Source organism: Lynx rufus, unplaced genomic scaffold (genome assembly GCF_022079265.1).
Source record: "Lynx rufus isolate CCGP_SWC_20201006 ecotype Redwood Valley unplaced genomic scaffold, mLynRuf1.p SCAF_5, whole genome shotgun sequence".
In the NCBI taxonomy this organism is placed as follows: domain Eukaryota; kingdom Metazoa; phylum Chordata; class Mammalia; order Carnivora; family Felidae; genus Lynx; species Lynx rufus.
Genome location: NW_025814867.1, coordinates 158003026 through 158019958, shown reverse-complemented (window position 1 = coordinate 158019958; position 16933 = coordinate 158003026). Strand labels below are relative to the sequence as shown.

Below are 16933 nucleotides of genomic sequence, written 5' to 3'. Positions count from 1 at the left end.
CTCCCCCAGTCGTGGCAGGAAATGGCAGGGATGCGGCGGCACCACGTCGAGGCCCTCCTACTGCGCGTCACGTCAGGTGAGCACGGTGCGTGTCGTAGGAGGGGTGTCGGGCGGGGGATGGCAGTGACCGGGGCGCCCGGCTCTCCCTCGCTCAGGAGGCGCGGGTCTGGGTGCTGGGCTTGGGAGCCACAGGCCCCTGACGACACTTGCCCGGCCATCCCGGGCGTCGAGCCTGCCGTGGCTGCGGGGCACCCTCCTGGCTTCAGTGGACGGGGCGCTTATTTCTGTGTAACGAGGCCCACAAGGCCGCGTGCGGGGGGAAGTCCCCGTCGAACAAGGTAGGTGAGCGCTCAGCATGAGGTGCGGCGGCTGGAGCACAGCCTCCGGGAAGGCAGGGCCGCGTCGTCCGCTCCAGGGGTGCGGCGGGGGCACCCGCAGAAGCCCCCCGGCGGCCAGGGAGGAGCTGCACAGAGCGGGAGAAGGGGGAGCGAGTCGAGGCAGACGCGGCCGCAGAGCTTTAGAAACGGTTAAAAAAATTAAAAGGCACACAACCGCCGAAAGGGTTGGCGATAAGGCAAGCGCTGTCCGAACCGCACGGAAGGCAGGACTTCCCAGGAGACGCTTACTACCAAAAGTGACTCAAGAAGAAGAGTAAGCCCGAAGAGACCAGTTTTTCTGACCAGAGGCAAACAATCAAGGTTCTGTCCGGACCCGCCTGGACCGCCTGGGAGGGGCCGGAGAAGACGCCGCCCAGCTTCTTCCCTGCGCCCTAAGCACCGAGCTCGCTTCTGCCAAATCTTATAAATCACGTGACGGGAGTGATTCTTCTCCAGGAACCTCAATTCAGAAAGTCTGCAAAACCCGCTGCTAAACCGATTTGTCTCCTGTTCTACAAGCTTCCCTCGGCCAGCTGGAATCCGTTCAAACACCCACACAGAAAATTCCTGAAGCCTCTAGTCCGTGGGGACATAAGGAGACTTGGCTCAGGTGCATGTGACACAAGCGAAGTCAGCTGGAAGTCAAGCAGCCACCCGGGGCAAGCAGGCCACAGCCCAGCGCTGACCGAGGAGCCTACACCCCGCTCCAGGAGTCCTGTCTTCCTAACCTTCAGAGACTTGGCCGCGATATTACACGCCATGGGCATCTTCTCCCGCCATGGGTATCTTCCACGTAAACACTTTAAGTATCTCAACGGTTTGAACAAAAAAGTGACATGGTGAAAACGCAAATGACAAACTGAGAGCTAAAATTTTAAGTGCACAAAACCAAGGACCATTTTCTTTCACATATAAAGAGTTTGTAAAAGTCAGTAAGAAATTATTGAACCCCCAAGACCAAAGTGCAAAGAACGTAAATGGGCCAGTCACAAAAGAAGAAATGCAAATAGCCAAAAACCATGTAAAAAAAAAAAAAATCTAAGTCTGTCTACACTAGCAACCGAGAAATGCAAGTTAAAACACCCAGACACCATCTGCCTATTTCAAGTGGCGAATGTGTTTTGCACACGTGACACGCAGCCCCGACGAGGCACAGGGAGGAGGCGCCGGGCGTCCTCACCCACGACAGTGGTGACCCGGGCAACCCTGTCCCCACCCGCACACAGGCAGCCTTTCTGCTGGAGTGTCAGAGACGTGGGGACACACGGGACGCTTTTTTGTCCTCAGCTTCCCGGGAAGTCACACAACAAACAGCCAGTGGACACGGCCCCCGCCTCGACGGACGGCTCTCTCTGACTTCTTTGCAGTTAATCACGTTTGAGGATCAAAGCGAAAACACAAAGAGGCCCAGTTTCGTATCAAAGTCCTGCTGGCTCCCAGACCCCAAGGGTTAAAGTTCCTACCAGAGGCGAAAGGTCAGCTTTCAGCACCCAAGTCACCAGGACTTAGAACAACTTTCATGAAGCAGCCTTTCTCTAGGCAATAATTAACTTTCTGTCCCCCGGGGACACGGCCCCTTTCAGCACACACAGGGGCCCCTGTCTGGACCGCTGAGCGGGGACGCTCTAGCCGCCGGATGGCTCCAGTGTCAGGGTTTGGGGGTCTGTGGGTCAGTGCCCGCGGAGGGTGCCCACGCGATGTTCACCGGAGGCAGGGAGTCCGGCTCACGTTTCCAACAAACGTGGGCGCTGAGGGCCCGGGAGAAAGACCCCCTCCAGGCTCTGGGACCCGCCTGCCCCCAGAATGAAAGGCCGAGGCCAGGCCTAGGGGTGGGGGCTTCCCCGAGGACATGGTGGGACCGCCACGAGCCAGCTGCCCTGGCGAAATTCTGCGCTCACTGCTCGGAAGCTGCGCTCAGGGCCTGCTGAGCAGTTTGGTGAAAATAAGGTCATCGGCACGTTGATGGGGCGGGTGAGTGCGCCCTCCAGGGTGCAGCCCGCCCCCACAACAGCCCACGCTCAGGGCCACACCATGTGCACAGCTCACGTAGCCGGGCCGGGACGCTGACTCCCGTCCGCCCCGTGGGGCAGGGGGGCCCGGACCCCGGGGTCACCGCGGGCACCACGCACAACGGAGGGGCTCTCGTGTGCCGCAGATGGGGTCCAGTTGGGAAGGGGACGGTGCCGGGGGGCCTCCGAGACTTCCACCACATCCCCAACCGGGGCCTGCACTCAAGCGGCCGGCGGCCCCGCCCCGCGGGCGGTCCTCTCCCTGGCGCTGCTGCACGAGGCAGGAGGCAGACCGTCCCTTGTCCCCGGGGGCCAGACCCCCACACCAGGGCCGGTCCCCACACCAGCGGTGGCTGTCAGCTTACCTGGAACTTGCTGGGGTCTGCTCCTCCAGCCTGGGCCACGAAGAGGCCGGCGCCGGGGTCCAGCTCCAGGGCCCGCGGGGAGCGCACCAAGGGCACCCTCTGGAACAGCTCGCAGTCCACGAACAGCGCCACGGTCGCGCCGTCCACGCTGAGCGCGAAGCGCGTCCACTGGCCGGTGAAGGCGGGCAGGCGGAAGCTGGCGGCCGTGCGGGTGCGGGTGGCGCCGGGCTCGGTGTACAGGAGCTGGATGTGCTGCTGCCCGTCACGCACGGCCGACAGCTTCACGCCCACGGAGACCACCGCCTGGGCCGCGTCCGTGATGGCGAACAGCACCCCCGCGCCCTCGGTGGCGGGCCGGACGTGGAAGAGCAGTGAGAAGTCGCGGAAGAACGGGCTGGGGAAGTGGTACCGGGCCACCTGGCCGCTGTTGGCATCCGGGCCGAAGACGAAGGCCGGCCCGACGTCAGGGTCGTCCACCTGGGCGACCTGCTGGGGCGGCGGCTCTCCGAGCAGCTGCAGCAGCCCCACCTCCGTGCCCGGGCTCTCTGCAAAGAGGAGGGAGACCCCGGTGAGGCTGCGCGTGGGAGGGACCGAGCGGGCAGGGTGCCAGGGGGACACTGAGTCATGAGGGGCTCCCCACCCGCCTGGCACCTGCCCCGCTTCTCCGGGCACCCTCCCGGGGCCGGGGCTTGTGGCTCACAGGCCCAAGGGGGACGCCACAGGAACCGCCCCGACCAGGGGGGCAAGGATGCGGTGGGGCGGCCCGCTGAGGGTGCCGGGGGCTGCGCCCCATCCGCGCCCCATGCTCGGGCCCCACTCCACCTCCACGACCCCCATGCCCACCCTCAGACAGCGGGAACAATACTCCGGCACCAGTCGAGGCACCTGCCCGGGGTGCTGACTGCATCACAGAGGAGAGAAAGCTGAACGCCAAGCAGCTCCCTGTGGTTTTACTACGTTACGAACCGGCCTGGAAACTAATCGAAGCCCTGGGGGTAGAAAATCAGAACGGGAGGCTGGGCTGTCTCTTGGAGGATCTGTCCTGGCTTGAACCGGTCCTGTGTCCTGCGCCTGCTCGTGGGCGAATCCCACTCAAGTGCCCCAGGCTTGTCGGGGGCTTCCCTCCCCTCCCACGGTGTCCACGCCACGGTGCCACAGCCACCCTGACCTGGAGAGGGGCCACGTGGTGGATGAGCCACTGGGGAGAACCGTGGTCGCCTTCACCAACGGATGCTCACACTGGACGGCCCTCCCTCCTGCTCGAGCGCCCTCTTCCTCGGTGTCCTAGAGCACGTGAGCTCTGGTCTAGGCTGGGGACACGGCCATGGAGCCCGGTGTTCTCCCTCATTTCTCATCCTTCCAGGTAGGACCAGCGGCTGCTGTCGGGGCGGGGGAGGGACACAGGCCCTGCTCTCCACGACCTGGTCCTGGGCCCCGGCAGGGCCTGACTTGGCCATGCACCTGTACCTGCCTGAGCCTGCAGGTGTAACACTGAGGAGAATGCCTCCAAGGCACGCAAGCCTGACGACCTCAGACCAGGAGTGCCACCTCTCTGTCCAGGGAGCCCGGTCACTGCCGGACACAGGAGGGGGCACACACCCGTTCAAGGAGACACCTATACGTTGGTGGCTTCCTGCATGCACACCCACTTTACCAGGTGGAGCCCAGTCCCCCGTGGTTGGAGCCACAGTCCAGCCAAGGGCCCCGACCCAAAGCCTTTTCTCTCAAGACCCCCACCTACTGTCCGGGCGTGGTCGACCTCCGAGGTGTGACTCACACGGGGGGAGACGCTCTTCCGGGAAGGGGCTGCCGACGCGCCGATGTCCTGAGGACCGTGGCGAGCGAGCCTGTGACCGTGCGCACGAATATGTGTGCGTCTGTTTGTGTGTGACCGGGACCTGGGGTCTGTCCCCGAGCCGCAGGGCCAGGCTGATCTGGGACTTCCCAGTCAGAGCAGGGGGAAGAAATACTGAACCCCAACTTCCTAAGGCAAGTTCTGTCTTTCAAAGAGCTCTTTGAGAACAAAGAACGAAAACAGAAGAGAGGCAGACACCACCCACATGAGGACACGCACTTTGGATTCCTGCCCGGCCTGGCGCTCCCGGGCAGGGGTGGGCCTCTCCACTCTGCACGGGCCTGACGTCGCGCCCGGTAGGCAGCACCACCAGCCAGCCGGGGCTCCCCCGAGGCTCACAGGCAAGACCCTCAGGCCGATGGGAAGTGGGGAGCGGGGGGGCCCTCCGGGAAGACGCCGGGCTCTGGGAGGACGGCGGTCCCTTGACGCTCAAAGACAGACACTGCTGGCCACCAAGATGGTGGCTGCTGTGATCGTCCCTTCAGGTCAGAAGTCCCCGGGGCCTGAGGGCGCACTCAGGGAGATGTTCTGAGATGAAGAAAACAGGACTCGCAGCGGCCTGTGTGCTAATGGCCCTGCTGTCCTGACTCAGCTGTCCTCGGAGTTACACGTGGATATGCCCACCACTGCCCTTCCTCCCGGGCGGCTAGAAGCTCTCCAAATTAATTCAGAAGGCAAGATGCACCAGCCGCTGTCGTCCTGGGCTGAAAGACAGCAGCATGCTACAGGGGCAGCCCCGTGGAGACCAGCGACTCACAGACGGCTCCTTCTTTCTCTCCGTGAAATGCCTCATGGTTCCCATCGGGAGTAAGCCTCTGAAGGCCACGGCCCTAAAATCACTGGAACTAATGAGTGGAACTAATCAGTGATTATAGCAAGGTTATGAGATACAAGATTAATATACAAAATTCACTTTCCTCTACACCAGTAATGAGCAAGCAGAATTTGCAAAACATAACACCATTCCCATTAGCATTCCCGCAAATTAGTTACTTAGGTGTAAATATAACAAATATACGTACAACATCTACATGAGGGAAACTATAAGACTCCGCTGAACTAAATCAAAGACCTAAATAAACGCAGAGATATTCCATGTTCATGGATAGGAAGACTCAATACTGTGAAGATGTCAGTTCTTCCCAACTTGGTCTGTCTGTAGATTGAATGTGATCCCCATCAAAACCCCAGCAAGTCATTTTGTGGCTATTGACAAACCGATTCTAAAGTTTATAGACAGACAAGACACTCAGAATAGCCAACACAATGTTGAAAAAGAACAAAGTTGGAGGACCGACACTACTGACTTCAGGATTGCTGTAAAGCTACAGTGATCAAGACAGTGTGGTGGTGGAGAAAGGACACACAAATCGATCCATGGGACAGAACGGAGAACCCAGAAAGAGAGCCACACGGACACAGCCGACGGATCCCTGACAAAGGAGCAAAGGCAATCAAGGGGGCAAAGAGTCTCTTCCACGAGGGGCCCTCAAAGGGGAATCTGGACGCAGACCTTACACTGTTCACAACAGTTCACTCACAACAGATCGCAGACCCAAACGTAGAATGCAAAACTATCAAACGCTTGGATACAGGAGAAATCCTCGGGGACCTTGGACAGGGGGACGACGTTTTAGATACAACACCAAAGGTACAACCTAACTGATAAGCTGGACTGCGTCAAAATGTAAAATCTCTGTTCTGCGAAAGACACTGGTAAGAGATGAGCAGACAAGCCAGAGACTGGGAGAAATATTTGCAACACGTATATCTGATAAGAGAAGATATATCCAAAATACACAAACACTTAAAACTCAGCAATAAGAAAACGGACAACCCGATTAAAAAGTAGGCCAAAGACCCAAAGAGACACCTCACCAGAGAAGACATACAGACGTCACAAGTCATCAGGGAAATGAAAATGAAAACGACAACGACGTCACCGTGCACCCGTGAGAACGGCCACAACCCGGAACACCGACAACACGGATCGCTGGCGGGGACGCGGAGCAGAAGGAACGCTCCCTCACTGCTGGCGGGAAAGCAGAGAGGGGCAGCCGCCGCGGAGGAAGGTTTGCCGGTTTCTTACAAAACCGAACACGCTCTGACCATACGACCCAGCGGTCGTGCTCCTTGAGGTCTACCCAGAGGAGGTGAACGTTCACGTCCACACGACAACCCGCAGGCGGATGTTTCCGGCAGCTTTACTCATAACTGCCAGACCTTGGAAGCCACCAAGGTGCCCTTCGGGAGGTGATGGGCAAACACACGGGTGCGTCCAGACGAAGGGATGGTATTCGGCGCTAAGAAGGAGCGGGCCGTCACGCCACGAAGACACGGAGGGTCCGCGGGTGCATCTCACTAAGTGACAGCAGCCAATCTGAAAAGGCTGCATCCTGTACGATTCTACATGTGCGACGTTCTGGAAAAGGCGGGACCATGGAGGCAACAGCAAGGTCAGGGGTTGCCAGAGGTAGTGGGGGTGGTGTGGATAAATGGACAGAATGCGGAGGCTTTTAGGGCAGTGAAAACACTCCCTCCTCATTACAACGCCATGACGGTGGACAGCTGTCATTACACATTTGTCCAAACCCACACAACACACACCACTAAGAGCGAGTCCAGTGGAAACTATGAACTCTGGGTGATGAGGTGTCAGTGCAGGTTCACAGACAGTAACACACACACAGCTCAGGTGCAGGCTGTTGACAGCGGGGGAGGCTGTGCGTGTGTGGGGGTGGGGGCAAGTGGGACACTTTTTGACAATCCACTGAGATGAGACGAGCCAGTTATCAGCCACATACACCCAACAACAGTGGAGAAGGTCCCTGAGACACTGTCTCATCCTACTTTCTTGTTAGACTAGAACATAAGGACCTGAGTGAGACCCATGTGCAGAGGCTCCCTGAATCTAATGAAGTGTTTAAAGAAAGCTCCGGACCTGTCATGTTGTTACATACAGTCGCAACCACAAAGGAAAAAACGTCTGGGGTGAGTGCGGAACGTAAGGTCAATGTCAAAGAGGAAAATACACTGAGAACAAACATTTCAGGAAACATCAAAGGCTGTAAAGGTGGACTGAGAGACTAATGAACACCCTGGGAAGTGGAGACGTGCTCTCACCCCGTGGGCTCCACCTTTAACAACCACACTTGTCTGCACGTTGTGCACACACTGTGGCCCCAAGATGTCCATTCCGCAGTGTCTGGAACCTGTGCATGGTCCTTTGCAGGCGTGATTAATGTTTCGGCCCCAGATGGGGAGATTAACCAGATCTAATGACATACATCCTTAAAAGCATGTGTGTCTCCCAGCCAGGGGCACTTGGGCAGCCCCCAGAAACTGGAAACGGCAGGGGATGGACTCTTCCCTGCAGTCCCCAAAAGGAACACAGGACAGACACCTTGATTTTAGCCCAGTGAGACGGATTTCGGAATTCTGCCCTCCAGAACCGTCAGGTTGCACATTTGTATTGTTTTAAGCCGCTAAGTGCGATTATTTGTTACAGCAGCCACAGGATACACGCACATACGCAAATCCACAGAGGGAACGGAAACCAGCAGTGAGGGGGCTCGGGAGCTGGCTTCAGCTCTCTCTTGTGTGACTCCCATCTCAATGCCAGTGTAGCTCATGAGCTAGTTCTGGGATAAAAATGTAACCCAGGAGAGAAGCAGCAGAGGACGAGATGATGGGGCAGAGTGGTCCTAAGGGATGAGAATGGCAGGCAGAGACGGTCCCCCAGGGCCAGAACTTGCGGGCTTAGGGGAAGGAAGGCTCACTCTAAGCCCCAACTGCTCTGCACCCTCTCTCCTCCTCGGAACTGAGGCCCATGTCTGCAGAGCCTGCCCCTTCCAAGTGGGGCTGCCCACAGACCTCCGTGTAAGGAGCCCTGTCAGGAGGCGGGCGTCCCTGAACAGTTCTACGTACTTCAAACACATGCCGAGGCTCCCGGAACACTGGATGTGCTGCTTGGAGTGGACAAGGCAGCACCCACAGCCACTCTTGCCGGTCACAAGGTCAGCCTCTCTGGGCGCACGGCCCCAGTACAGGAAGGGGCTGCTGAGCCTCCTGCGTACTCCAAGAATCAGGAGATCAGAAAGAGAACATAGAGGGAAACCAGCATGGCAGGGGGGGAGAGGCTGGGCCCACATACCAGGAAGAGAAATGATCCCAAACAAGATCCTACGTTGGAATCACTGACACACAAAACTCAACCGTGTGAAGCTGAGCATCTGCCCCCACTGCCTGCTTTGTGGGTTCTCTCCAGACAGGTCTCAAGACAAAAACAAACTGCATATTACATGTGACAATCACATTCTCACATGGTAAACCTGATCCGATATCCAGATGGATGGATGGATGGATGGATGGGTGTGTGGATGAATGGATGTGTGGGTGGATGGATGGATAGGTAAATAGGTTGGTGGGTGAGTGGATGGATGGATGGATGGATGGATGGATGGATGTGTGCATGGATGGATGAATGGATGAATGGATGGATGGATGGATGGATGGGTGGATGGATGTGTGGATGGACAGATGGGTGAGTGGATGGATGGATGGATGGATGGATAGATGGGTGGATGGGTGGGTGGATGGATGGATGTGCGGATGGACAGATGGGTGAGTGGATGGATGGATGGATGGATGGATGGATGGATGGATGAGTGGGTGGATAGATTGGTGAGTGGATGGGCGGATGGATGGATGGATGGATGGATGGATGGTTAGGTGGATGGGTGGATGGACAGATGGGTGAGTGGATGGATGGATGAATGGATGGATGGATGGATGGATGGATGAGTGAGTGAATGGATGGATGGATGGATGGATGGATAGATGGATGGATGGGTGGGTGGATGGATGGATGTGCGGATGGACAGATGGGTGAGTGGATGGATGGATGGATGGATGGATGGATGGATGTGTGGATGGACAGATGGGTGAGTGGATGGATGGATGGATGGATGGATGGATGGATGGATGGATGAGTGGGTGGATAGACTGGTGAGTGGATGGGCAGATGGATGGTTAGGTGGATGGGTGGGTGGGTGGATGGATGAATGGGTGATGGATGGGCATATGGGTGAATGGATGGGTGGATAGATGGATGGATGGATGGATGGATGGGGTGAGTGGGTGGGTGAACGGATAGATGGATGAATGGATGGATGGGTGGATAGATGGATGGGTAGGTGGGTGGATAGATGGGTGAGTAGATGAATAGATGGATGAATGGATGGATGGGTGGGTGGGTAGATGGATGTGTGGGTGGATGGATAGGTGAATAGGTGGGTGGATGAGTGGATGGATGGGCGGATGGGTGGGTGAGTGGGTGGATATATGGGTGAGTGGATGGATAGGTGGGTGGATGGATGAATGGATGGATGTGTGGGTGGACGGATAGGTGAGTGGATGGATGGATGGATGAGTGGGTAGATAGATGGGTGAGTGGATGGGTGGATGGATGGGTGGGTGGGTGGACGGATATGTGGGTGGGTGGATGGATGGATGGATGGATGGGGGATGGATGGACATATGGGTGAAGGGATGGGTGGATGGATGGGTGGATGAGTGGGTGGATAGGTGAGTGGATGGATGGATGGATGGTTAGGTGGATGGGTGGGTGGGTGGATGGATGGATGGGTGATGGATGGACATATGGGTGAAGGGATGGGTGGATGGATGGATGGATGGATGGATGGTTAGGTGGATGGGTGGGTGGGTGGATGGATGGATGGGTGATGGATGGACATATGGGTGAAGGGATGGGTGGATGGATGGATGGATGGATGGATAGATGGATGGATGAGTGGGTAGATAGATGGGTGAGTAGATGGATAGATGGATGAATGGATGGATGGATGGGTGGGTGGGTGGATAGACAGGTGAATAGGTGGGTGGGTGAGTGGATGGATGGATGGGCGGATAGGTGGGTGAGTGGATGGATGGATGGGTGGATGAAAGTGGGTGGGTGGACCAGCTGCTCACATGAAATATAATAGTAACAACAGTTCAAGATTTGATTTCTCAACTGAAAAGGAAAGCGGTCACAAATGACTTCCCTGTGGCAGGATGGACAACTCCTTCACTAAGGGGAAGGACAGTGTCAGGGAGATGGTCCTATGAGTCCCCATGTGGAGGGTCCAACCTGCCAGTACATGGGTACAATCGCAGCCGCCATCTTGCTCCTCCTCAGTGAGGCCAAAGGTGAGCTCCTGTCTGCACGATGTCCTACCTCAGTTCTTCAGTGCAGAAAGGAATAGCCACTGGAGACAACGGTAAGCTTGATGCTCTTGGGGTGGATGGTCAAGGAAACCCCATGCCAAGCGCTGCGTACCTCCTTACCTGCAGACAACGTCATCCACCGATTTGGGCACCTGACACCCCAGCAAGAAAGAATGAGACACCAAAGCCACGGCAGGCGCATCTGTGCAAAGTTCAGTCGGCGTCCTCAAACAGTATTTGTAGGTTGCCAAGAGGTGAAAGGTAAGCCTAAGTATTTTTCCATGAAGGTGGTCTGGTCTGGTCTTGAAGTGAGGCCTCAAGTCATTGAAGCACTTAAACCACACTGTTTCTGAGTTCACGTTTCGTTAAACAGTAGACGCAAAGCGCGGCAGTGGGGAAGCCTGAGCACACGGCGGGTCCAGGGCAGACGTCCCCAGAAGACAGCGCCAGCCTCAGAACCGTCACAGTGACAGGACCCCACCGGCCACCTGGGGTCCTCTCAGCCTGGGGTTCTGCTTGTCCGGCGTCCATGTGGCACTTGGGTCCAGTCCGGGAGCTAGGCTGCCTGGGTCCAGCTCCCAGCTCCCTCTTGCTAGCCGGGCAGCGCACACACATCTTTATCCCCACTAGACTCAGTTTCTCCCCTGTACGCAAGCGTAACAACACCTGCTCCAGGCTCAGAACGTGACCTTGTCTTCACCGTCAGGCTGCCCGTTACTGTGCTGTGGCGATGCCCCCACTTGGTGCCCCCTTTCCCAGGGGACAGTCCCCCTGCTGGCTGAGCCTCTCCTGTGTGGGGGCCCTACGTATTTTTCTCTGGGTCCTGAGAGACAAGCCCACAGAGACAGACTTGACACAGGTCCCCAACGGCGTGCTGACCCACGGCCAGCTCCAGCCCCAGCATGGGAGCTCCCATAGCGGCCCTCTCCTCTCGACCACCTCCCTGGGCCCCAACCAGTGGCTGCACTGTCCCCCCCCACCCCCAGTCCAGGGCTGGTGCCTGCCGCTCCCCCCCAACTCTCCCTGCGGGAATAAGAAGAAAGCAGGTAAGGAGAGGCACTTCCAAGGGGCTGGACAGAGCTGCAGCTCGGGCTGGTGTGCTGGGACCAAGTGATCCGTCCACACCCCACTGCCCCAGCGTGAGGGGAGTGGGGGCCGTCTCTGCTCTGGAGCCTGTGGCCCCCATGTAGGACACACTCGAGAGAAGGGACAGAAATGGCAGTGCCTTGGTGGGGAGCCTCCGTGGGCAGTTCTGGTGGGGGTCCCGGGAAAGAAGCAGCACGCACCCTTCGGGTCTCCCTCTGCTATAGAAAACCGCCCCCCCACAACCCCCCCCCATAATCCCCCTCCCCCACAGCCTCCCAATATCCAGGTAGCCCAAGGACCTCCCTCAGCCAGGATCCTCACACTCACTGCTGGGGGACCAGTTACCAACACGAAGGAGGGGACTAGGGTCCCCCTTAGTCCCTTCCCTCCGGATCAGGGCCTTCCTCCCGCCCTGCCCACCCCCATCAAGTGGCCTAGCAGTGGGTGGTCCCCAGCCCCCAGCTCTGGCTCCCCCGGGGACCCTCGCCCCGCCAGACCACACCCAGGAGGGGTCCCTGCTGTGATGGAGGCCTGACCCCCACCTCTGACCTGAGGGGGCACAGGCAGTTAGCACTGACAGAGGAATTCCCCAGGATTCCGCCGGGAACACGGCCTCCCTGACCGGCGGGGGCCCTGCCAACGTGTGCAGATGTCCAGTGAGAAGTCCCTTTCAGGCCACTTGGCTGACTGAGGCAGCTGCGGTCAGAGAAATTCCACACCCCACGCAGCCCTGCCTGCTGCATGAGAACCCCCCAGCCCCAGCTCCCGCCCTTGTTCCCTGGCAACCACAGGGCCCTTGGCTCTGCACACACTGGGACTGCAGGGCCGCACGCAGGACGCTCCTCGGCCAGATGGCCTCCTGGCCACTCCTGCTCACTCACACGCAGGGCTCAGCCTGCCTGCTCGTCCGCCCGCGGCAGCCACGGTCCCCCTCCATCCCATCCCACATGCTTCCTCCTTGGAGGTGGGCACAGGGACACATCCCTGAGGGGACCAGCAGCGTGACACCCCCCACCTTGGGGTCCAGTGCAGCCCGCTCTGAAGCCCAATGACCCCGGGGACTGAAGCAGGTCAAGGCCGCTCCCGAGGGCGTGGGGTGGGGGGCAGGGGAAGCAGGACACGCAGCCCGACGGGGACGGGACGGGGCCTCGAGGGTCAACGGGAGCAGGCACACTGTTCAGGGGCCCACCCGTGGAGGCAGAGGCAGCTGGGGGGCCTTTCTGAGGTTACGGCCCTGCCCTGTCCCCTGTCCACCACGGGGCGATGGGGCACGGCCCACGTGGGGGGTGAGGCCCAGGAGCGGCCCCCAGAGCCCACAGATCCGGATGCGGCAGCCCCTGACCTCCACAACCCGCTGCTCACACGGCTGTGACCCCTTGACCTTCCAAGCGGCAAGAACCCTCCCTCCAGCATCGAACCCTGGAGGCCCCCTCGGCCTCCATGAACCCCCCCAGCCATGCAGACTGGACCACAATGGGCCAGAGGAGCCAGAATTTGGCTGGCGGGTCAGGTCACGGCCTCGTGCCTCTGTCTCCACCACCCCCCGCCACCCCCGTAACCGCGGGTGTCAACGGCTATCTTGGAGCCACGACCTTCAGACAGGGATTGCTCCCGAGCCTCGGCCCTTGTCGTGCACCGTGCCGGGGTCACACGCCCTCTCTCCCACTCCAGGGCTCAGCCTCCCGCCCGCAAAGCGGCATCACGCCCCCTCTGCCTCTCGCTCGGCATCGTGGGCGGGGTGGGGGCCTCTGCTCCAGGCTCACGCCGGCACGGCCCAGTTCCCCTGGGGGGGACAGGAAGGACAGGGTGGGGAGGATGGGCCTGCCAGTTACCTGCACCCGGCCCAATGAACACGCAGACCCCGTCCTCCTGGGCCGGGAGCGAGGCACAGGTGACCGGCAGCCCGCCCCCGTCCAGGTGGCTCCAGCACGCGTCCTCCAGGGCCTCGCAGAACTGGCGGCAGGGCGGAGGGGCGGGCAGCGGGCCAGCACCGCAGGGCGGAGCCAGCAGCAGGCAGAAGAACCAGGCGAGGAAGCGGTGGCAGTGCGTCCGGAGGAGGGCCCCCCACGCCCGCGCGGCGGCCCGCACCTCCTCGCTGCTGGCGTGCCGGAGGTGGCTGGGCAGCCAGGAGCGCCCGATGCCCAGGTGACCGCAGACCGGCAGGGAGGGCGGCAGGGGCAGGCAGCGGCCGGTGGCGGGGCGGGCAGGCCGCCCGGTGGGGGTCGGCAGGTCAGCCCCGGGCAGCGCGGAGTTATTAGCGAGACCAGGCCCCACAGAGTTAGCCACGTGAGGAGCCCAAGCACCCTTGTCCCCGGTGACAGCGGGGAGTGGGATCGGAGACACCAGGGCGGGGAGGTCAGAGGACAGAGCCAAGGGGGCAGCGTGGGCGCCCGGGAGACCCGTCACCAGCGGAAGCAGATGTGGCGCGGGCCTGCGGCTGTCAGCGAGTCGGCGCTGCCGGCGGGCACGGGCTGCCACGGGGGAGGGTCCTCCGCCGTCCAGATCGTGGGGCCGCCCCGGGGACGGCTGTGTCCCCCGGGGAGGGGCCCCGCCCGGCGCAGAGGAGAGAGAAGCTCTACCTGGAGAAGACGGCGGCACCGAGGGCTCCCTGAGCGGTGCCCGGCGCCCGCCGGGGGAGGGAGGCAGCTGGGTGGGCACTGGCAGGGTGCCAGCCTCGGTCCTCTGGGTGTCCGGAGAGGTCAGGGCCCTACTGCCCAGCCAGAGAGTGGTCCCGTCCTCCGGGGGGACGCCGGAGGGCCCCGGGAGGGTGAGGGGGGCCGTGGGGGTCCCAGGGGCTGGCGTCTCCGCCCCGGTGGAGCTCTGGCTGGGAGTGGTGCCGTCCCACAGCTGGACGAAGCTGCGGATGCCCTGGGCCACGTTCAGGATCTTGGCTCCGACGCCGGCGAGGTTCTCCTCCTTCGTGTCCGGGCCCGCCGTGGAGGCAGTGGGTGCGGCGGCAGCCGGGTCCCGGCCGGTCTCCAGCCTCCCCGGGGGCGGCTCGGGGCTGGCAGGGGCTCTCCCCTGCTCCGTGGGGTCATCCCGGGGGGCCACGTGAGCCGCGGTCTCCGCCGTGGGCTGCACGTGTGGGCTGCGCGGGGGCGCGGAGGCCGGTTCCACCGTGGGCCCAGCGGTCCTAGGGGCCCACAGCCAGTTCAGTAGGTCAACCTGGGCGGCCGCGAGGCCATAGGTGAGCAGCAGCAGCAGCAGCAGAAGGCCCAGGCGGCCGCCGGGGTCGCGAGCCATCGGTGCAGTGCGCTCGGCCGGGGCCGCGGGCGGTGTCTGCGTCCCGGGGGCGGGGCTGGCCTCGCCTGGCCCCGCCCTCCCCGCCCGGCCCGCCCGCCGCCTGCCGCTCGGTTGGCCTTTCCAGGGGGCTCCTTCCACCTTCTCAGCCTGGGCGGAGGGCGAAGGCTCAGACCTCTAAATCGAGGGGACAGGCACCCCAGCGGACCTGTCACCCGTCTCGGAAGCAGCCGCAGACCGCTTCGCGGCGCACCCAGCGCCCTCCGCCGACCCGCGTGCCGGCGGCGCAGGCCTGGGGGTGTCCTCCGCGAGAAGGGGCCCGGCCCGGCAGGGGCCGTCTGCTGGGAGCAGGGCTGGGGACGCAGGGCACCCTGGGCAGCTCCGGGCGCGCCTGCCGTCCCCGCGGCGGAGAGCACCCCGGAGGAGCCTGGCCCGGGGCCACCAATCTGTGGCGACGCTGGAACTTGAGAATTGCTCCGCGTTCCAATTCCCCTGCAGCAAGTGCCGCCTCGGCTACGTTCTCCACGGAGGACCCCGAGGGCGGGTGGTCGGGGACCCAGGGGCCAGGCGCCCGCCTGCTCCGAGCCATGCGCTCCTCAGCCCCCCGACCTCCTCCGGTGCCCCGGGACGCCCCTCCGTCCTTCTCCCCGGAGCCCACGTGCTGGGCCCGACACAACCACCGCGTCTCTGCACGGGGGTGGGGGAGGGGTGGTTCAGGTTACCCCGACTCTGCACGGGGCCCCGGGGGTGGGGGCTCCTGTTACCCCGAGAGCTGCTGCGCCCCCCGCCCCCCCACTCCCTGGGACGCGCAGCAGGACTGCGGGCTGGCGGGCGAGGCTGGAGGTGCCGCTGCCGGCTCCGGGCCACATTGGGCTCCCGCGGGGGGGGGGCGGGGCTGGTGCTCTGGCCTCTTCTGGGGGGAGGGGAGGCTCCCCGGCCACGCTTACACAAACGTCCTTGCTCACTCGTGCAAATACGCTTGCTCATGCATGCTCACGTGCACTCACACACACGACACACACTACAAACCACACACACACACAACCACACACACACAGACACACACACACCCACACGCTGGTTTTACCACCACACTCTACACCAGATCCCACGTCCCCTCGAACCCAGTCTGCTCCAGGCTGTGGCTGGACCCCTCCTCCCCCAGAGTTGGGTTCAGCAGTCTAGCAGCTGTGGTGAGAGCCCTGAAGACGTGTCCCCGACTGTCCCCAGCTCAGAGCACTGAGGACACAATCAGTTAACTGCCGTCCAGAGGGCAGAGCCCGGCTGTCGGAGTTGGGAACTCGAGTTTCAGGACAGCGGAACGCCGTGTCCCCCCGCGGACGGGGACATCCATATGCAAACATCTGTGTCTCTGTGAGGCCGCGTTCCCAGTGTTAATCCCCACGATGCTCCGAATTCTCAGAAATGCCCAGAGAATTGTCTCTTTGCCTGAAGATTCACTAATGTGATTTTATGCCTAAAATGTCTCTGGAAAATCTCAGGACAGGAATTCCAAGGCCCTCTCTTCTCCCACTCGTGTGGGGAGGGGACCCCGGGCTGCTCTGCTGGGGGGCAGCTCCCTGATCCCCCCAGGTGGCCCCGTGCACTCAGTTACTCCCTGGGCCCCCTCCGGCAAGGCCAGCCCCGCACCCACTGGCCCGACTCGCCTTTCCAGGCAGAACCGGGAGCGGGAGGCGGCCGGCTCCCCCTCCCCCCCCATACCCCGACTGAGCAGGGCCGCCCTGCACCCCCCACGCCCCACCGGTGCCCTCA

At 61.2% G+C, this 16933-nt stretch overlaps 1 protein-coding gene across 1 annotated transcript in view; it reads right to left on the bottom strand.

Moving 5' to 3' along the window:
- COL18A1 (collagen type XVIII alpha 1 chain) overlaps positions 1–15163 on the bottom strand; it is a 51342-nt gene extending 36179 nt beyond the window's left edge. The window contains exons 1-2 of the mRNA XM_047099041.1: positions 13753–15163; positions 2752–3296 (exon numbers count right to left, since the gene is read on the bottom strand). Coding sequence (XP_046954997.1) covers positions 2752–3296; positions 13753–15163 — 1956 coding nt within the window. The remainder of the gene's footprint in view (positions 1–2751; positions 3297–13752) is intronic.
- Positions 15164–16933: the final 1770 nt, after the last annotated feature.